Raw genomic sequence first — 21,836 nt, 5'->3', positions numbered from 1 at the left:
TGGAACAGACCCTGGCCTGGGTGCTGAGGACGCAGCAGTGACCAAGACCCTCAAAGGGTTGGGGAGGGTCTGAGAAAGTCACTGACTGAGTAGACGAGCAAATGAGAAGAACTCCAGACCCCCCACTTCAGTTCTGTGGAATCAGATTAACAGCAGGCTGGGAAGGGCAGTTTGCGAGCTTGGGGGGTCCCCACTCCCCAAGCTGGGCTTGCCTGGCTGGGCTGCCTGGCTCTCGACACCTTCCAGCAGGGGATTAAGCTTTGACCCCGATGTTTCCTGGCTGGGTAAGCTTAGACAAGCCCCCTCCTCTCCTGAACCTGTTTCTCTGAGAGCTGCTGGATCAGCCCTCACCTGAAGCTCTTAGAACTTTAAGATGGCCTTCATCTTAAAGGTCTGTTTTTCCTACTTTATTATTCTTATTTTTCTTCCATCCATGGGACTCTGATGTGTTTTTCCTCCTTTAAAGGGCTGCTGTGTAAACAGGCAGGTGCATTTAACCACAAACGACTTGGGTCACCCTCTTGGCTTCATGGCCTTGGGCACTCCACTTGAGCTCTCTGAGCTTTTTTCTCCACTGATCAGCGGCAGGTAGTCATTTTATTATTGTGGACAGTTCTTGCTAACTTCGATGGCGTTGATGGCTCCATTTTACAGCAACTCCAGTTACACATGGATTACAGGCCTTCTGGAGGCCCTCCCCAGGCCAAGCCAGTTGGCACATCCCACCCCTGGGCTACTACGATTGGGTAACGGAAGAATATGGGACCCAGGCTGGTCCAATCAGAGCTAATCTTGGTGTTTTTTGTTTGTTTGTTTTTGAGACAGAGTCTCACTCTGTTGCCCAGACTGGAGTGCAGTGGCACGGTCTCGGCTCATCGCAACATCCACCTCCCGGATTCAAGGGATTCTCCTGCCTCAGCCTCCCGAGTAACTGGGATTACAGGTGCCTGCCACCACGCCCGGCTAATTTTTTGTACTTTTAGTATAGATAGGGTTTCACCATGTTGACCAGAATGGTCTCAAACTCCTGACCTCGTGATTCACCCGCCTCAGTCTCCCGAAGTGCTGGGATTACAGGCATGAGCCACCGCGCTCAGTCACGAATCTTGGGATTTGACTGGGAGGAAGATGCTCTCTTTTCTCCTGGTGGTCATCTTGGGATCCCCACCCCCACCCCAGTCTCAGGGAGGCTAGCAACCAGGTCCTTAGGAGCAACTGGGATCTGCTGGATCAGCCCTCAGCTGAAACTGGTAGAGCTTTAAGATGGCCTTCATTAGGAGGTATGAGGCCTTCATTAGGAGGTTACGATCCCCAGGTCTGAGCTTTCAAAGCAAGCATTTAGCTCAGCTACTTTTGTGAGTGATTTGCTTGGGGTTAGGGGACCGATTCTGGCAGACCCCCGAAGGAAACAGACGCTCAGGATGTGGAGGCAGGATGGCCACCTGCCCCAGGGAGGGGAGAGCTTCTGCCAAAACAACACCAGAAAGCAGGGGAAAGGGATCCGTGTGTCTGCCGTCCGGGATGGAGAATCAGCACAAGGTATGAACTCTGACAGCCCTGGGTTCCCATCTCAGCCCTTCCTTCATGCGCTGTCTGTGTCTCTAGGCACTGTTTTTTTTTTTTTTTTTTTTTTTTGAGACGGAGTCTTGCTCTGTCCCCCAGGCTGGAGTGCAGTGGCGCGATCTCAGCTCACTGCAAGCTCCACCTCCCGGGTTCACGCCATTCTCCTGCCTCAGCCTCACGAGTAGCTGGGACTACAGGTGCCTGCCACCACACCACACCCGGCTAATTTTTTTCTATTTTTAGTAGAGACGGGGTTTCACCGTCACTGTTAGCCAGGATGATCTCCATCTCCTGACCTCATGATCCTCCCGCCTTGGCCTCCCAAAGTGCTGGGATTACAGGTGTGAGCCACCGTGCCCGGCCAGCCTTAGGCATCTTAACGTTGCTTAGTAGCCTCAGTTACCTCACCTGCCATACAGGACCTACTTTGTTTTTTTGAAACAGGGTCTCACTCTGTTGCCCAGGCTGGAGTGTGGTGGTGCCATCAAGGCTCGCTGCAGCCTCAAGCTCCTGGGCTCAATCAATCCTCCTGCTTCAGCCTCCCCAGCAGCAGCTGAGACTACACATCCCCACGCCTGGCTAATTTTTTTTTTTTTTTTTTTTTTTTTTTTGTAGAGACAGGATCTCACTTTGCTGCCCATGCTGGTCTCAAACTCATAGGCTCAAGTAATCCTCTAGCCTTGGCCTCCCAAGGTGCTGGGATTACAGGCATGAGCCACCGTGCCTGGCCAGGACCTACTTTAGATAGGACCTACTTTGACTGGGAGGAAGATGCTCTCTTTTCTGCGGGTGGTAATCTTGGGACGCCCACCTCACCCCAGTCTCAGGGGAGTGATCAGCCAGCTCTTTAGGAACGATTGGGATCTGCTGGATCAGCCCTCACCTGAAACTGGTAGAGCTTTAACATGGCCTTCAGCTTAACAGGGCTGTTTTTCCTACTTTCTTCTTCTTCTTATTTTTCTTCCATCCATGGGACTCTGATATGTTTTTCCTCCCTTAGAGGGCTGTTGTGTAAACAGGCAGTGCATTTAACTACAGAGAATGGTGCCTGGCATACAGTAGGTGCTCAATAAATGCTCACTAGTCCTGTGTCCCCCAGGAGACGGCTTTGAGAGCAGCACCTGCTGATTCAAATCCACTCCTTTGATGCGACAGCAAACAGACGACAGCCCAACAGCTGTCACCTGTGGCACTGTCCAGTCCCGAATGAAACCAGACAACAAGTGCGTGAAGGCAAGAGATGGGAGACACCCACCCTCGGGAGAGCCCTCCAACCCAATGCACCATGGAAGTAGCATGCACTCCACAGCAGGGCCTCCCTCCACTGCCACATGAGGCGGGGGCGCAGGGATTAACCACACGTTGGTATCGACAGCTCAATCCTTATCCCCAAGGGGTCCTGGAACCCGCCTGGCACATGGCAGGGGCTCAGCAAAATCCCACAGGCCCAGCTAACGGGGTGGTGCTTTCTAGTGGGGGTTTGACTGTTCTAATATGGAGAAAACCAGAATTTTAGAATGGAACAAGTTTATACAAGGAAGTGAGATGAGATGGCAGATAAAGAAAAAAAGGGGGCCTGGTCTGGTGGCTCACGCCTATAATCCCAGCACTTTGGGAGGCTGAGGCGAGTGGATCATTTGAGGTTAGGAATTTGAGACCAGCCTGGCCAAAGTGGTGAAACCCTGTCTCTATTAAAAATACAAAAATTAGGCCAGGTGTGGTGGTGCACGCCTGTAATCCCAGCTACTCGGGGGGCTGAGGCAGGAGAATTGCTTGAACCCAGGAAGCGGAGGTTGCCGAGACTGCACCCCTGCACTCCAGCCTGGGTGACAGAGCAAGACTCCATCTCGAAAGAAAAAAAAAAGAAAAAGAAAAAGGGAAGGGGGATTTTCCTCACTAAGCCTGAACTAGCTCTAGGAAATCCAAGTTCACCAAAGACGCTTACTGGCTTCATCGGTGAGTCTTGCTGGAAAGCAGGCTCGGTTTGACCAAAACACAAACACCAACACACAGTTCTCCACCGTCCCTGTCCCAGCTCCTCAGGCACCAGCCCCTCCTGAGGGAGGCTTCCTGTGAACTTCATTCTCCCCACCTTAAAGGAACCACCCTTTCCTTCTAGAGGAACCCTACCCAAAAGCAGGGGTTTGGACTAAGTTAGTGGTTTTCACTTTTTTTTTTTTTTTTTTTTTTTTTTGTCGCTCAGGCGGGAGTGCAGTGGTGCAGTCATGGCTCACTGCTGCCTCAACCTCCTAGGCTCAAGTGATCCTCCCATCTTAGCCTCTGAAGTAGCTGGGATTACAGGTGCATGCCACCATTCCTGGTTACTTTTAAAAATTAGTTCTAGAGGCTGGGCATGGTGGCGTATGCTGGTAGTCCCAGCTGCTTGGGAGACTGAGGCGGGAGAATTGCTTGAACCCGGGAGGCGGAGGTTGCAGTGAGCTGAGATGGTGCCACTGCACTCCAGCCTGGGTGACAGAGCGAGACTCCGTCTAAAAAAAAAAAAAATTGTAGATACAGAGGTCTTACTATGTTGCCTAGGCTTCCCAAGGTGCTGAGATTACAGATGTGAGTCACCATACCCAGACTATTTTTTATTTTTGTAAAGACAGGCTCTCACTATGTTGCCCAGGCTTTTTTTTTTTTTTTTTTTTTTTTTTTTAACAGCAACATACTGTTTTTCAAGTGAAATTTTACACAAAGCCCCAGTATATAACATAGAGGCCAGGTGCAGTGGTTCATGCTTGTATTCCCAGCACTTTGGGAAGCCGAGGTGGGAAGATCGCTTGAGTCCAGGAGTTTGAGACCAGCCTGGCCAACATGGCAAAACCTGCCTCTACGGAAAATACAAAAATTAGCTGGGTATGGTGGCAGGTGCCTGTAATCTCAGCTACTCAGGTGGCTGAGGTAGAAGAATCGTTTGAACCCAGGAGGTGGAGTGAGCCGAGATCACGCCATTGCACACCAGCCTGGGTGACAGGGTGAGACTCTCTCAAAAATAATAATAAAATAAAATAAGCCCCAGTATATAACACAGAAACCCCTCTGGCTAGGGGAGGTGGCCCTAGAGCTCTCTGTTCACTCAGACCAATGCCATGGACGGATCCACCTACCACCCACTTCCCCCGTTGACCCATGCCAAGGACGCATCAGGCGATTCTCTTCCAGTATCTTTTTAATGACTTAAACACCAGCGCGGAGTAAACGGCCTCATTTCTGTGCTTTGTGCTTTGGGAGGGATGGGGATGCCATTTCCCACCTTGGCTGAGTTAAGTTAAAACCTGTCTTGCAAATAAATAAATAATTTCCTAACACGGCAAACAAAACAAAACAAAACAAAATCCAAACGAGACCTAGTTTCCATCCAGGGACAGGATGTTTCTGGACACCCCCGGTTGCTGCTCCTCCTAAGGGCCTGGCTACTGCAGGGAGGATGTAGTGAGAATGGCTTCCCTTCTGCTGTTTGCTGCTGTCTATGCTGGCCAAGAACCTGCTCCCGTCTGCCCGGGCTGATGGAGTCTCGCTCTTGAGAAAAATCTTGCTGGGGCAGGTCCTCTGGCAGCCCCAGCACCTCACCCTGAGACATGGGAACCTGAGACTTTGTCCAAAGCTCGGCTGGAAGGCTGGTCTTGGCACTCAACGTCTTAGCTAGTGGATTTATCGCATTAAGACTGTACTTGGGCCCTTTTCATGATGACTTGGGTCCCAATCCTCGGAGCAGCTGAAAAAACAGCCCGGGCCACCTGTAGATGCACCCACAATGAAATCAGAGGCCACGTGAGGTTTGCAAGGCGGAGTGACCTGTAGTTTTAACTCGGGCACGATGGCAATGCAGACCCAAACCAATTGTGCCAGTTCTTGCTGGGTGGCAAAGTGTTGTCAGGCTTTGTGGTCACTCCTGATTTCTGCTTGGAAGAACAGTTCTCTTTCTAATGAGAATGGAAAATTGGAAAGGCCTGTAAAATTGGAAAGCCTGTAAAAGGCGGAAGAGTGGAGATGTATAAAAATGTACGGTCGCCCGTGTTTTACGGGTCGACGCCCATGGACTTTTTATCTCGCTCACCAAATTCCTCACACATACAGCTCACTCCTGTGGCCTCGGCCATCTCAGGCACCACAAAATCCTCACTGCTTGAAATTCACTTATGGAGTCCAACAAACAACTTTCTTTAAAAAAAAAAAAAAAGGCAGTAAAATCTCAGAACTTCTGTGCAATGCTTGCAACCTGCCCACTTATTAAACAGAACACCAAACCAACCGAAAGCTATGCAAGTGGCAGGCTGCCCTGGGCAGAGCCCTGCCTGTCTGTCAGGGACTACGGTGGCACGGGAGCAGGGCGTGATCGTGCTAGAAGAAATGAGAGGTGGGCTCATTCCCCGACTTTCAAACTCTCATCTCGGGAACCCCCAGTCCTAACACTGTATTCGGCAGCTGGAGTTATCCGGCCACATAAAGGGGCAAGGGAAGGAAGACCGTCCTCAACTTCTTCCTGTGTTTCTGGCAGGGAAGGAACGCAATGGCTTCGGTCCCTCCACCTCTAGGGTAACGAGGCAAGGCCTCTGTAACCTAGGCAGACAGGATGTGGGGAAGGTCTTGGGTCTTTTCCTGACTCAGAATGAGTGAGCGGGCTCCTGGAGAAAGACTGTCCTCTTAGCACGTGACCCTGAAGGCTTCTAGCACCAAAGGCTCGCTAACACCTCCCACCCTCTCTGCAGGTAAAGGGATGGGAGGTGGAAGAACCCTTTTCCTGATTGGTGCCGGAAGGAGGCAAGAAGGAGCATCTGCTACACCCCAGCCCGATTTCCCGCCTTTCAGCAGGAGAGTGGAGAGGTGAGGGTACAGACGTTCTGGGCAGGTCAGTGCAGTTCAATGAATGCCTCCAGATCTTCCGGGATGAAGCCCTTGTAAGGGATCTTGTTCTTATCCAGGGCCCGGGCCGCAAGGCACTGCAGGGTAACGTAGTTGAAGGGCTGCATGGTGCCCCTGGCCAGCAGCTTCTCGTCCAGCAGCTCGTAGGCCGTCTTCTTGAAGGCGTTGGTGGCGTCCATGTGGGCCCCTGCTTCGATCAGGGCATTCATGATGGCCGGGCAGTTGTTCTGGGCTGCTATGTGTAGTGGGGTGTTGTTGTCAAAATCCCTGCTGTCCGGGTCGGCCCCGCAGTCGAGCAGCACTTTGACCACGTGCAGGGAGGGGAATCTGCCCACGGGGTAGCGGCCCACGTTTGTGGTGTCCTTGTCCACAGCCATGTGCAGAGGGGTGAAGCCGTTCTTGCCCCTGGGCGCGCACTTGAGCAGGCGGTAGACGGTCTGGTGCTTCAGGTGCTCCTGGCTGGGGGTGCACTCCACTTTCTCTAACAGGTAGAGCAGGTGGAGGATGATGGCCAGCGCCTTGGTGAACTGGGCCGAGTCTCCGGGCTCCCTGGGCAGCTGCAGGGCCCGTTCCACTTCCCGGACCCCTTTGGTGAGGACCCCCATGAGGTCTGCAAAGCCGATCTGGGTGCCCAGACTGCCCTTGGCGGCCCGGTCCTGCAGCACGTAGGAGAAGAGTTCCGCGAAGGAGAGGAAGCTGCTGGCGGTCATGGGGCTCAGAGGCTCCAGGTTGGTCTGTTGCATGTCCAGGGCGTACTTCCACAAGCGGATGCAGCGCTCGAAATTGCCCGAGTCGGCGTATACCGCGCCCCTGTAACGGATATAATAGGAAGTGTCGGGGTGCGAGGGACCGAGGATGCGCTCCCGGATCAACAGGGCCTGCATGCGCATCTCATCCGGGTCGGTGATCAGCGCCTCCAGCTCCTCGGTGGTGTTGACCTCCCTGGAATAGTCATAGGCCAGGACCAGCTGTGGGGGCTCCGGTTTGGGCAGGTACTCGCCCCCCTGGTGACGCAGCTCCATGGCCCGCCTCCAGTGTTTGAGGGCCCCAAGCAGATCTCGTTTCTTATCCACATACGTAGCTCCCAGCAATTCCAAGGCTTCCACGGCAGCTTCCCGGCTGGTGGGACAGCAGCTTTCGTACGATTCCCCGTTCAGTGGTTCCTCCGGGGAGGAGCTGCAGCATGGAGCCCCCTGAGGCTGCGCACACCCCTGGCTGGTAGAGGGGCCTTCTTGGGGCAGCCCAGGCTGAGCCTCTCCCCCTGCGATCTGCTCCTGGCTGGGCTGCTCCTGGATGAGGTACTCCACAATGTTGGTGTGGCCCGTCACACTGGCCGCGAGCAGCGGGGTCATGCCGTAGCCGTCACGTTCCATGCGGGCCTTGCACCCCAGCAGCAGCTGCAGGATCTCCAGGCTGCCGGACTCGGCGCAGTCGTGCAGGGCCGTGTTGCCCTTGGCGCTGCGCCGGTTCACCTGGGCGCCCTGCTCCAGCAGGTAGCGGGCGATCTCACGATGGCCCTTGTAGCACGAGATCATGAGGCACGTGTGGCCGTGCCGGTTGGCCACCTCAAGGTCGGCCTGGTGCTCGCCGACCAGGTAGCGCACCACCTCCAGGTGGCCGTCGAAGCAGGCGGCGCGCAGGGGCGTGGAGTTGGTGCGCGTGGTGCGGTTCACCGAGGCCCCGCGGCGCAGCAAGCTCCGCACCACGTCCAGGTGGCCGGCGGCGGAGGCGGCCCACAGCGGCGGCGCGCCCTCGATGGTCTCCCCATCGAAGTGCACCGAGCCACCGGCCTCCACGCTCGCGCCGCACCGGTCCACCAGGTACTCCACCACATCCAGGTGGCCGTAGCGGGCGGCGATGAGCAGCGGCGTCCCCCCGCCGGCCACCTCTCCCGTCAGCTCGTCCAGTTCCTCCCGGCTCCGGCCGCTGAGCAGCTTCTGGAGCAGCTGCAGCTTGCCGTCACGGGCAGCGTTGTACACGGCGGTGCGGAGGTCCATGGTTCGGGCCTCCGCCAGGCCATGGGCCGGCCGCCGGAGGACAGGGAGACAGGATCAGAGCCCGGACGGGCGGGAGGCAACCTTCACCGTCTCCCTCGCCGCCATCTTAGGGGGTTCCTCGGGCGGAACAAAATGGCTGCCGCGACCCGACGAATGGGAGCACGCCGGGAAATGGAGTCCTCTGCGCGGGCCCACTCCATAGAACAAAAAAGGAATAATGGGGGATTAAGACTACACTTCCCAAAAGGCCACGGGACAGCCCCTGCGAGCTGTGAGCGCGCGGCATGATGGGAATTGGCGTTCCAGTCCCAGCACACGACCAGGAAAGTTAGCAATTTGAGGACTACAATTCCCGTCATGCAGCGCCACACGACCTACCTTGTGGGAACCGGCGAAATTTGGTGACGTACTTCCCGTGGCTGTCTCTACGTCAGAGCCTATGGAAAAAGCCGCGCGATGCCCTTAAGGACTGCATTTCCCGAAAGCCAAGCTCGGCCAGAGGGGGCGAGTCACGATTCGGGGTTGGAGCATAGGCGAGCGGCCCACCGGCAGGGGGCGCCAAGAGGAGGCCGAAAAGCCAGGCAGGGCGAAAGCGTTTTGAGCTGGGAGAACAGGGAACGATAAGGGTAAAAAATCACGCGCTCACTTCTTATTCCTCCATTCATTTATTCATTCATTCATTTACATACATTTATTTATATCCTAGCATGTGTCAGAATTTCCTTCCTTTATTTTATTTACGTAATTCTTATCTTTCAATAACTTCGTGGGATTTTTTTTGTTTTTTTGTTTTTGTTTTTGAGACAGAGTCTCGGTCTGTCGCCCAGGCTGGAGTGCAGTGGTGCGATCTCGGCTCACTGCAACATCCACCTCCCGGGTTCAAGCGATTCTGGTGCCTCAGTCTCCCGAGTAGCTGGGATTACAGGCGCCCTCCACCTCGCCCAGCTAATTTTTGTATTTTTAGTAGAGACGGGGTTTCACCATGATGGCCAGGATGATCTCGAACTCCTGGCCTTAGGCGATCCCCCCGCCTTGTCCTCCCAAAGTGCTAGGATTACAAGTATGAGCCCCTGTGCCCGGCCTGACATGCTGATTTCAATTCCTTTGGATAAATACCCAGAAGTGGGATTGTTGGATCATCTGGTAGTTCTATTTTTAAAGTTTTCTTTGGAACTTCCATACCATTTTCCATAATGGCTATACTAATTAAAATTACCATCAATAGTGTGTAAATGTTCTCTTCAAATCCTTGCCAACATTTGGTACCTTTCATCTTTTTGATAATAGCTATTCTAGCAGTTGTAAGGTGATCCATTTCCTGGCATTTTTTTGACAGCAGTGAATTATGAGACAGAAATATTTGGTGGCCCGAATTCTTTATTTTTAAAGTTTATTCGAGGTGTGATATATATACAGTAAAATGCATTTTTAATAAAGAGGACAGGTTTGGTTAGGCAAGGTCACTCACACCTGTAATCTCAGCACTTTGGGAGGCTGAGGTGGGAGGATTGCTTGAACCCAGAAATTCGAGACCCACCTGGGAAACACAGCCCATCTCTACAAAAATACAAAAATTAGCCAGGCGTGGTAGCGTCCACCTGTTGTCTCAGCTATTCAGGAAGCTGAAGTGGGAGGATCGCTTGAACCTATGTGGTCAAGGCTGCAGTGAGCCGTGATTGCACCATTGCACTTCAGCCTGGTTGACAGAGGGAGACCCTGTCTCCAAGATAAATAAATGAAAATAAATAAATAGAACAGGTGTGACAAACATGCAGTTATGTAGCCAGTATCACAACTGAGATGTTCAACAGCATCTTCATTCAGAATGTTGTCTCATGCTGGCTGGGAGCGGTGGCTCACGCCTGTAATCCCAGCACTTTGGGAGGCTGAGACGGGTGGATCATGAGGTCAGGAGATCGAGACCATCCTGGCTAACACGGTGAAACCCCGTCTCTACTAAAAATACAAAAAATTAGCTGGGCATGGTGGTGGGCGCCTGTAGTCCCAGCTACTCGGGAGGCTGAGGCAGGAGAATGGCTTGAACCCGGGAGGCGGAGTTTGTAGTGAGCCGAGATTGCGTCACTGCACTCCAGCCTGGGCGACAGAGCAAGGCTCCATCTCAAAAAAAGAAAAAAAGAAAAAAAGAATGTTGTATCATGCCCTTTTTGTCAACGCCTTTGTCCACCCGCAGCCACTAGTAACTGCTGATCTGTTCTCTGCATTTCATAATAACAGCATAGAAATGGAAAAATGCAATAGGTGGCCTCTGGGGTCTGCTGCTTTCATTCAGCACAATGCATTCAAGATGCAACTATGCTGTTGCGTGTATTAGTGGCTCGTTGCCTTTTATTATGGAGCTGTATTCCATGGCAAGAATGAGCCACCATTCTTTTATCCATTATGTGATGGTTCTTTCCAGTTTTAGATGATTACAAATAAAGCTGCTATAAACTTCTGCGTACAGGTCTTTGTGTGGAAATATGTTTTCATTTCTCTTGGGTAATGCCTAGGAGTGCAAGTATTCTTTTTTTTTTTTTTTTTGAGACGGAGTCTCGCTCTGTTGCCCAGGCTGGAGTGCAGTGGCCGGATCTCAGCTCACTGCAAGCTCCGCCTCCCGGGTTCACGCCATTCTCCTGCCTCAGCCTCCCGAGTAGCTGGGACTACAGGCGCCCGCCACCTCGCCCGGCTAGTTTTTTGTATTTTTTAGTAGAGACGGGGTTTCACCGTGTTAGCCAGGATGGTCTCGATCTCCTGACCTCGTGATCCGCCCGTCTCGGCCTCCCAAAGTGCTGGGATTACAGGCTTGAGCCACTGCGCCCGGCCGACCCATACCCTGTTCTATGGCTCCTTGGTGGTAGCTGGAAATCATCCTTAGCCTGAGTATTTACACCACGGGCAATGGGTAAATGCTAAAGACCAGCAAACCTCCTCCCTCCAATCTCCTCTCTCCCTCCAACTCCCTGGGAAGTTGCAGTGAGCCAAGATCATGCCAGTGAACTCCAGCCTGGGTGACAGAGACTCCGTCTCAAAAAAAAAACAAAACAAAACGAAAGAAATGAACAAAACAATTCACCCCTCCAGAGTGTGGTATGTTGGTGTGTTGGTGTAAACTGGCTCACAAGAGCTGATTGTTAAATTTTCAGGATTTTTTTTTTTTTCCGACCAATTGTTAATCATGGCCAATATTGAAAATTAAAGCTGAGCACTGTGGCTCGCATCTATAATCCCAGCATTTTGGGAGGCTGAGGTGGGAGGATCCTTTCAGTCTACTTTTCCCCCCATAGCATATATCACTATCTAACCTCGCCTGCTGTATAATTTACATACTTGGGAATGTTTGTTCAGGGACTCTTCTCTGTCGTGTTCACTGCTGTGTTCCCGTTTCTAGAACAGAGTAGGTGCTCAATAAATATTTGTGGAAGCCGGGCACAGTGGCTCACGTCTGGAATCCCAGCAATTTGGGAGGCTGAAGCAGGTGGATCACCTGAGGTCAGGAGTTTGAGACCAGCCTGACCAACGTGGAGAAACCCCGTCTCTACTAAAAATACAAAAATTAACCAGGCGTGGTGGTGCATGCCTGTAATCCCAGCTACCTGGGAGGCTGAGGCACAAGAATCGCTTGAACCTGGGAGGCAGAGGTTGTGGTGAGCCGAGATCGTGCCACTGCACTCCAGCCTGGGCAACAGAGGGAGACTCCATCTCAAAAATAAAATAAAATAAAATAAAAAATGAAAATTAATAATAATAATAATAATAATAATAAAATATCTGTGGAATGAATAAAGCATCACCCCAGGAAGCACATTCTAACCACAGCACCACCCTGACTACAGCTCTGCGGCGCTGGCGCATTCTGGAAGTCTCCACCGCTTTCTTTTCTTTCATCTGATTTTTAAATTTTTTCCTGCAGTCCCGCCGGTTTCCAAGGATGCAACTATGAAGAGACACAGTGGGGGCTACAATCGGGTCGTGACTGTGGCCCACGCCAGGCGAGCGTCTCCGCCCCAACCCCTCTGCCATCTGCGTGCCTGTTCTCCCGCTACCTGCCCCCGCGCCAGGCTCCAGGCTTGCAAACGTCCCCATGCCATGCACAGGCACATCTCGGGCGGCCAGCCAGGCACACACAGCGGGGTGTCATTAGCTGCAGCGCCGCCTAAACACGACTGCCCGTGCAGAGCCACGGCCAGGCCACCTGCACGGGCTAGGGAGGTGATGGGGACAGCGAGGGACGTGCCAAACCGCACTGGGGGTTGGGAGGGGGACGCTTTCATCCTAAGGTGCCTTCCGTTTTTTTTTTCCGATTAAAAAAATATTTTAAACACTCGGATAAATAGAGAAAAAGACAAAATAGACCCCATCATAGCAATGCCAAAGATGAGACAGATTTATTTATTCCATAAATATTTACTGAGAGGATATTGCGTGTCTGCACTGATTCCGGAGCTGAGCTAGACCAGGGAGCAAAATAAAACAAAACGGAACCTTAAAAAAATTTTTTTAAATTTCAGTAGCTTTTGGAGCACAAGTTGTTTTTGGTGACATGGATGAATTGGATAGTGGTGAAGCCTGAGGTTTTAGTGCACAGATTACCCAAGTACAGTACGTTGTACCCAATATGCAGTTTTCTTGTTTTGCTTTTTTTCTTTTCTTTCTTTTCTTCTTCTTCTTCTTCTTTTTTTTTTTTTTTGGCAGAGTCTTGCTCTATTGCCCAGGCTGAAGTGCAGTGGCGCAATCTCAGCTCACTGCAACCTCCAGCTGCTGGGCTCAAGTGATTCTCCTGCCTCAGCCTCCCAAGTAGCTGTGATTACAGGCACCTGGCACCATGCCTGGCTAATTTTTGTATTTTGAGTAGAGACAGGGTTTCACCATGTTGGCCAGGCTGGTCTCAAACTCCTGACCTCAGGTCATCCACCCACCTTGGCCTCCCAAAGTGCTGGGATTACAGGTGTGAGCCACAGTGTCTGGCCCCAGTGTGTAGCTTTTTATCCCTCACTCTCCACTCTCTCCCCGCTTCTGAGTTCCACTGTCCATTATACCATTTTATTTATTTATTTATTTTTTGAGATAAGGTCTTGCTCTGTTGTCCAGGCTGGAGTGCAGTGGTGCAATCATAGCTCACTGCAGGCTTGAACTCCTGAGCTCAAGTGACCCTCCCACCTCAGCCGTCTGAGTAGCTGGGACTAGAGGCAGGTGCCACAACACCCAGCTAATTTTTTTTTTTTTTTTTTTGAGACGGAGTCTCGCTCTATCACCCAGGCTAGAGTGCAGTGGCATGATCTCAGCTCACTGCAAGCTCCGCCTCCTGGGTTCACGCCATTCTCCTGCCTCAGCCTCCCGAGTAGCTGGGACTACAGGTGCCCGCCACCACGCCTGGCTAATTCTTTTGTACTTTTAGTAGAGACGGGGTTTCACCGTGTTAGCCAGGATAGTCTTGATCTCCTGACCTTGGGATCCACCCGCCTTGGCCTCCCAAAGTGCTGGGATTACAGGTGTGAGCCACCACGCCCAGCCTAATTTTTTTTTTTTTAGATGTGGGGTCTTGCTGCATTACCCAGGCTGGTCTCAAACTCCTGAGCTCAAATGGTCCTCCCTCCTTCTCCTCCCAAAGTGCTGCGATTCCAGGCGTGAAGTCACCGTGTCCCACCTATTATATTACTCTGTATGCCTTTGCAAACCCATAGCTTAGCTCCCACTTATAAGTGAGAATACACAGTATTTGGTTTTTCATTACTGAGTGACTTCACTGAGAACACTGGTCTCGGCTGGGTGCGGTAGCTCATGCCTGTAGTCCCAGCACTTTGGGAGGCCGAGGCGGGTGGATAACAAGGTCAGGAGTTTGAGACCACCCTGGCCAACATGGCGAAACCCCATCTCTACTAAAAATACAAAAATTAGCTGTGCATGGTGGCACGTGCCTGTAATCATAGCACTTTGGGGGGTCGAGGCAGGCAGATCACAAGATCAAGAGATCAAGACCACCCTGGCCAACATGGTGAAACCCCGTCTCTACTAAAAATACAAAAATTAGCTGGGTATGATGGTGCATGCCTGCAGTCCCAGCTACTCAGGAGGTTGAGACAGGATAATTGCTTGAACCCGGGAGCGAGATTCCATCCGAAAAAAAAAAAAAAAAAAAAAGAAAGAAAAGAAAAGGAAAGAGAAGAGGAGTAAGTGTATTAGTTAGCTAAATATCACAGGTTGAGTGGCTTAAACAACAGGAAGTTATTTTTCCACATTTCTGGAGCCTAGAAGTTCAAGATCAAGATATGGGCAGAATGATCTGAGTATGGTAGGGCACGCCTGCAGTCCCACCTTGAGAGGCTGATTCGAGAAGATTGCTTGAGTCCAGGAGGTCGAGACTAGTGTGGGCAATGCAGCGAGACCCTGTCTCTATGAAAAAATTTAAAAAGTTAGCCAGGTACAGTGATGTACACCTGTGATCCCAGCTCTTTGAGAGGCTGAGGTGGGAGGATCTTGACCCAAGGAGATGGAGGCTGCAGCGAGCTATGATTGTACCACTGCACTCCAGCCTGGGTGACAGAGCAAGAAGACCCTGACTTAAAAAAAAAGAAAGAGGGGGGAGGGGGGAGGGATGGCATTGGGAGTTATAACTGATGTAAATGACGAGTTGGTGGGTGCTGACGAGTTGATGGGTGCAGCACACCAACACGGCACATGTATACATATGTAACAAACCTGCATGTTGTGCACATGCACCCTAGAACTTAAAGTATAATAATAATTAAAAAAAAAAGAAAGATATGTGCAAGATTGATTTATCTTGAGGCCTCTCTCCTTGGCTTGGGCAAATGGCTACCTTCCCAGTGGAGCCTTGCCCCAAATTCCTGACCTACAGAATCCATAACATATAAGAAAATGATTAAAAATAAATAAAAAAAAAGACAGGGTCTGTCTCTGTTGCCCAGGCTGGAGTGCAGTGGCGCAATCTCAGCTCAGTGCAACCTCTGCCTCCTGGGTTCAAGCAATTCTCCCACCTCAGCCTTCCAAGTATCTGGGACTACAGGCCTGTGCCACCATGCCCAGCTAATTTTTGTATTTTTGTGTAGAGACAGTGTTTCACTATGTTGCCCAGGCTGGTCTCGAACTCCTGAGCTCAAGCAATCCGCCCACCTCGGTCTCCCAAAGTGCTGGGATTACAGGCGTGAGCCACTCCACCCAGCCATGATGATTGTTTTAAGCCTGAGCATTTTGAGGTCATCTGTGGTGCAGTAATAGTAACTGGAATCGTGCCACGTGCTAGCTGGTAGCTTTAATTTGCCTGTCTATAATTACTAACCAAATCACACAGTTCCCCAAGAGTTTGTTTACAATGTCTGTTTCCTCTCCGGGGAACTGTCTGTTCATTGGGAAGATATGACATGGTTTAGTTTCTAAGAAACAGTCTCAGTGTGTCTCCCACTCCCTGAAGGGACTAGATAGATTTATATAATGTAGCACAGCCTGAAGGCATTAGTATGTATCTTTGTTTCATTTCTTCATTCATTTATACATTCAGCCACATTTATTTATATTCTTAGCACCTGCTATGTGCTGGGCTGTGTGCTGGATCCTGGTTATATAGCAATAAACAAGCAGATGTTCTCAAGAGCCCAGAATCTGATGGGAGGAGAATAACTCAAGTTAGACTGTGTGGCTGGGGATGCGGGAGCCGGAGAATGAATGAATTGTATCTGGCTGGAGAGGGAAGGAGGAAGCTGGGAGATACTTCATGGACGAGGCTAGTCTTTGAATATGGACATATGGATACGGATTTTTTTTTTTTTTTTTTTTTTTTTTTTTTTTTTTTTTTTTTTTTTTGAGATGGAGTATTGCTCTGTCACCCAGGCTGGAGTGCAATGGCACAATCTCGGCTCACTGCAAGCTCCACCTCCCAGGTTCACACCATTCTCCAGCCTCAGCCTCCCGAGTAGCTGGGACTACAGGCGTCCACCACCACGCCCAGCTGATTTTTTATATTTTTAGTAGAGATGAGGTTTCACCATGTTAGCCCGGATGGTTTCGATCTCCTGCCTCGTGATCCGCCCACCTCGGCCTCCAAAAGTGCTGGGATTACAGGCGTGAACCACCACGCCCAGCCTGGACAGGGATTTTTTTTTTAGTTAGAGCTTTGGAAGAAAGGAATGCTCCAGATTGCTCTAGATACGGAAGCTGACTTAACAAACAACCTGAAGGTTAGTGACATAAACAACAACCTATTATTATTACTTGTGATGCTTCTGAGAGTGGACTCTGCTAGACAGTTCTCACTGGGGGCGGTTCTTAGGTGGTTCAAGCATAAGGAGGCTGGGGCTGGAGTCATCTTGAAGGACCTCAACTGGGACTGCCAGTGGGAACTCCTCACTGTAGCTTGAGCTTCCTTACAAGGTGGCTGCTGGGTCCCAGGAGCAAGCACCCAGAGAGAGAACCAGGCGGCAGCTATATAGTATCACCTCTTATCACGCAGCCTCAGAAGTCACAGGGTCACTTCTGCCACATCATATTTGCCAAATCTAGTCCACTTTCAAGGGAGAGAATTGGATCTTCGCAAGAAAACAGCGTTAGATGTGGATTTTTAAATTATTATTATTTATTTTATTTTTTTGAGATGGAGTCTTACTCTGTCGCCCAGGCTGGAGTGCAGTGGCGTGATCTCGGCTCACTGCAACCTCCGCCTCCCCGATTCAAGTGATTCTCCTGCGTCAGCCTCCCAAGTAGCTGGGACTACAGGCACGTGCCACCACGCCCAGCTAATTTGCTAATTTTTTGTATTTTTAGTAGAGATGGAGTTTCACCGCGTTAGCCAGGATGCTCTCGATCTCCTGACCTTGTGATCTGCCCACCTCGGGCTCCCAAAGTGCTGGGATTACAGGCATGAGTCACCGCGCCCAGCCTCATTTCAGTTTCTGAAAGATTGTTACTAGTATATAGAAATATAATTAATGTTTTATATTGTTCTTGGAGCCTGCAACCTTTTGTAGATTCTGTAAGATTTTCTACATGGACAACCATAGGACTCATGAATAAACACAGTTTTACTTCTTTGCAATGTGGATGCCTTTACTTTTTGTTTTTTTCTTTTTTTTTTTTTTTTTTTTGAGACGGAGTCTCGCTCTTTCGTCCAGGCTGGAGTGCAGTGACGGGATCTCGGCTCACTGCAAGCTCCACCTCCCGGGTTCATGCCATTCTCCTGCCTCAGCCTCCCTAGTAGCTGGGACTACCGTGTACGGTTAATTTTTTTGTATTTTTAGTAGAGACGGGGTTTCACCGTGTTAGCCAGGATGGTCTTGATCTCCTGACCTTGTGATCCTCCCGCCTCGGCCCCCCAAAGTGCTGAGATTACAGGCTTGAGCCACCGCGCCGGGCCTACTTTTTGTTTTTTTCTTATGCTCTGGCTAGAACTTTCAATACAACATTGAATAAAAGTGGCGGCTGGGCGCAGTGGCTCTTGCCTGTAATTCCAGCACTTTGGGAGGCTGAGACAGGTGGATCACCTGAAGTCAGGAGCTTGAGACCAGCCTGGCCAACATGGTAAAACCCCATCTCTACTAAAATACAAAACATAGCCAGGTGTGGTGGTGGGCACCTGTAATTCCAGCTACTTGGGAGCCTGAGGCATGAGAATCACTTGAACCCAGGAGGCGGAGTTTGCAGTGAGCCCAGATAGCACCACTGCACTTCAGTCTGGGCGACAGAGTGAGACTTTGTCTCAAAAAAGAAAAAAAAAGAAAAAAGAGAAAAAGAAAAGGAAGAAATTATGAGAGTAGGCTGGACACGGTGGCTCACATCTGTTATCCCAGCACTTTGGAAAACTGAGGTGGGTGGATCACTTGAGGCCAGGAGTTTGAGACCCGCCTGACCAACATGTCGAAACCTTGTCTCTACTAAAATTACCCGCCAATAATTAGCCAGGTGTGGTGGTGCATGCCTGTAATTCCAGTTACATGGGAGGCTGGGGCATGATAATTGCTTGAACCCAGGAGGTGGAGGTTGCAGTGAGCTGAGATCACACCCCTGCACTCCAGCCTGGGGGACAGAGCTGGACATCTCTATCTTAGTCCCATTCTAGGGGGAAAGCATTCAGTCTTGTACGCTTAAGTGTGCTATTAGCTGTAGAGTTTTTTTGTCTTGTTTTGTTTTGCTTGTTTGTTTGTTTTGTTGCTGTTATTTTGAGACAGGGGCTTGTTCTGTCACTCAGGCTGGAGTGCAGTGGCACAATCATGGCTCACTGCAGCCTCCTGCTCCAGGACTCAAACAGTCCTCCTTCCTCAGCCTCCCAAGTAAGACAACAGGCATGTGCCACCACACTCAACTAATTTTTATTCATTCACTTATTGGTGAGACACGGTCTTGCCATGTTGCCCAGGCTGATCTTGAACTCCTGGCCTCAAGCAATCATCCCTCCTTGGCTTCCCAAAGTGCTGGGATTACAGGTGTGACCCACTGCTCCCTTCTTAGCTGTAGCTTTTTTTTTTTTTTCGAGACAGAGTTTCACTCTTGTTGCCCAGGCTGGAGTGCAATAGCACAATCTCAGCTCACTGCAACCTCCACCTCCCGGATTCAAGCCATTCTCCTGCCTCAGCCTCTCAAGTAGCTGGGATTACAGTCACGTGCCATCATACCTGGCTAGTTTTTGTATTTTTAGTAGAGATGGTGTTTCACCATGTTGGCCAGGCTGGTCTCGAACTCTTGGCCTCCAGTGATCCGCCTGCCTTCCAAAGTGCTGGGATTACAGGCGTAAGCCCCTGTGCCAGGCCCGGCATACGCTATGTCTGTCCATTCATCTCTTCCTTACCAGCATGGGGCAGGGCCAGAGGTCCTCCTGCCTGCCAGGCCACAGAGAAGGAGCGCTGTCCACTGCCCGGCTGCCCGCTCTGGTCTTGGGCTGAGCCACAGCTGGATTCCTGCGATTTGGAATGACAGGGATAGAGATTCCAGAACCAGATGTGGGTCGGGGGAGGAGACTCCACCATCTTGCTCTGATGCTGCCGGCTTGTTGTCATGGAAACCAAAGCCACTCTCTTAGGAAGGACCCATTAAGGTGCAGGAAATAATCAAGGCTCTCTCTGGCAGCCCCCTGCCCTCCCTGGTGGGAGGCAACCACCGTTTGAGCCCTTGAATATTGCAGTGTTTTAGTTCTGCCCTCTTCCCTCACTTGCCTCCCTACAAAAAACTTCTCCAAAACATACACAAGGGAGCCAAGCAGGTGTCAGAGAAGGCCCTCAAGGTTTCTGAACTGACTCCTCCCCAAGCCTGAGTCTTCAGTTCCAGCCCTAGCTGGGGACGATTCGCTGGGTGACAGCCACAAGCTCCTGTCTGCGTCTTGGCATCCTTTCCTGGGAAAATGACAGAGAGATACATTATAATTGCCACATTGTCTCTGAATACCAAACTGTTAGAGGGGTGGAAGGTAGGGGTTCAACTTGCAGACTGAGCATCAAACTGCCTGGATTGGGCTGGGCATGGTCGTTCACGCCCATAATCCCAGAACTTTGGGAGGCCAACGCAGGCAGATCACTTGAAGTCAGGAGTTCAAGACCAGCCTGGTCAACATGGTGAAACCTCGTCTCTACTAAAAATACAAAAATTAGCCGAGCGTGATGATGGGTGCCTGTAATCCCAGCTACTTGGGAGGCTGAGACAGGATAATCGCTTGAACCCGAGTGGCAGAAGTTCCAGTGGGCTGAGATTACACCATTGCACTCCAGCCTGGGTGACAGAGTGAGACTCCATCTTTAAAAAAATGATAATAGGGCCGGGCGCGGTGGCTCACGCCTGTAATCCCAGCACTTTGGGAGGCCGAGGTGGGCGGATCACAAGGTCAGGATATCGAGACCACGGTGAAACCCCGTCTCTACTAAAAATACAAAAAATTAGCCGGGCGCGGTAGTGGGCGCCTGTAGTCCCAGCTACTCAGGAGGCTGAGGCAGGAGAATGGCGTGAACCCGGGAAGCGAAGCTCGCAGTGAGCCGAGATGGCGCCACTGTACTCCAGCCTGGGGGACACAGCGAGACTCCGTCTCAAAAAAAAAAAAAAAAAAAAAAAAAAAAAAAAAAAAAAAAAAAAAAATAAAATAAAATAAAATAAAAAAATGATAATAATTGCTATATTGTCTCTGAATACTAAACTGTTAGAGGGGTAGAAGGTAGGGGTTCAACTTGCAGACCCTAGATTGAAATCCTGGCTACACCACCAGCAGCTGTGCAACCTCAGGCAACTTGCTTGACCTCTCTGGGCCTCAGTTTCCTCTCCTGCAAAACGGGGTGCAATAAGACTACCAACCTCGCAGGAGATCATGTGTCTAAAGCCATCAAAACAGTGTCCGAATAAGGAAAATGTGGTATATCCATGCAACGGAAATATGACTCAGCCATGAAAAGCAATGAGGCTCTAACACAGGCTACAGCAAGAACCTTGAGGACGTCAGGCTCAGGTGAGAGAAGCCAGACACAAAAGGCTACACAGTGTGTGATCCCATTTCTATGACATGTCCAGAACAGGCCAATCCAGAGAGACAGAAATCAGATAAATAGTTGCCAGGGGCTGGAGTGTGGGAAGAAGAATGAGGAGTAACTGCTTTTTTTTTTTTTTTTTTTTTTTTTTTGAAGCAGAGTCTCGCTGTTGCTCAGGCCAGGGTGCAGGGGCACAATCTTGGCTCACTTGTAACCTCTGCCTTCCTGGTTCAAGCAATCTTCCCACCGCAGCCTCTCAAGTAGCTGGGATTACAGGTGTGTGCCACCATGCTTGGCTAATTTTTGTATTTTTGTATTTTTTTTTTTTTTTTTTTTTTGAGACGGAGTCTTGCTCTGTCGCCCGGGCTGGAGTGCAGTGGCCGGATCTCAGCTTACTGCAAGCTCCGCCTCCCAGGTTTACGCCGTTCTCCTGCCTCAGCCTCCGGAGTAGCTGGGACTACAGGCGCCCGCCACCTCGCCCGGCTAGTTTTTTGTATTTTTTAGTAGAGACGGGGTTTTACCATGTTAGCCAGGATGGTCTCGATCTCCTGACCTCGTGATCCGCCCGTCTCGGCCTCCCAAAGTGCCGGGATTACAGGCTTGAGCCACCGCGCCCGGCCTTTTTTTTTTTTTTGAGATGGAGTCTCGCTCTGTCGCCCAGGCTGGAGTGCAGTGGCGCCGTCTCAGCTCACTGCAAGCTCCGTCTCCTGGATTCATGCCATTCTTCTGCCTCAGTCTCCGCAGCAGCTGGGACCACAGGCGCCTGCCACCATGCCCAGCTAATTTTTTATATTTTTAGTAGAGACGAGGTTTCATCGGCCTCCCAAAATGCTGGGATTACAGGCATGAACCACCGCACCCAGCCTTAATTTTTGTATTTTTAATAGATCCAGGTTTCACTGTGTTGGCCAGGCTGGTCTCAAACTCCTGACCTCAGGTGATCCACCCGCCTTGGCCTCCC

General features: G+C 50.8%; 1 protein-coding gene across 1 annotated transcript; it reads right to left on the bottom strand.

Moving 5' to 3' along the window:
• Nucleotides 1-4,717: 4,717 nt before the first annotated feature.
• Nucleotides 4,718-8,593, bottom strand: FEM1A (fem-1 homolog A). The gene has a single exon (XM_010367230.2). The coding sequence runs from the start codon at nt 8,424-8,426 to the stop codon at nt 6,417-6,419; it is 2,010 nt and encodes a 669-aa protein (XP_010365532.1). The 5' UTR covers nt 8,427-8,593; the 3' UTR covers nt 4,718-6,416.
• Between the last annotated feature and the right edge of the window lie 13,243 nt (nt 8,594-21,836).

This window comes from Rhinopithecus roxellana, chromosome 8 (assembly GCF_007565055.1).
Source record: "Rhinopithecus roxellana isolate Shanxi Qingling chromosome 8, ASM756505v1, whole genome shotgun sequence".
NCBI lineage: Eukaryota > Metazoa > Chordata > Mammalia > Primates > Cercopithecidae > Rhinopithecus > Rhinopithecus roxellana.
This window is presented reverse-complemented; position numbering and strand designations above follow the sequence as displayed.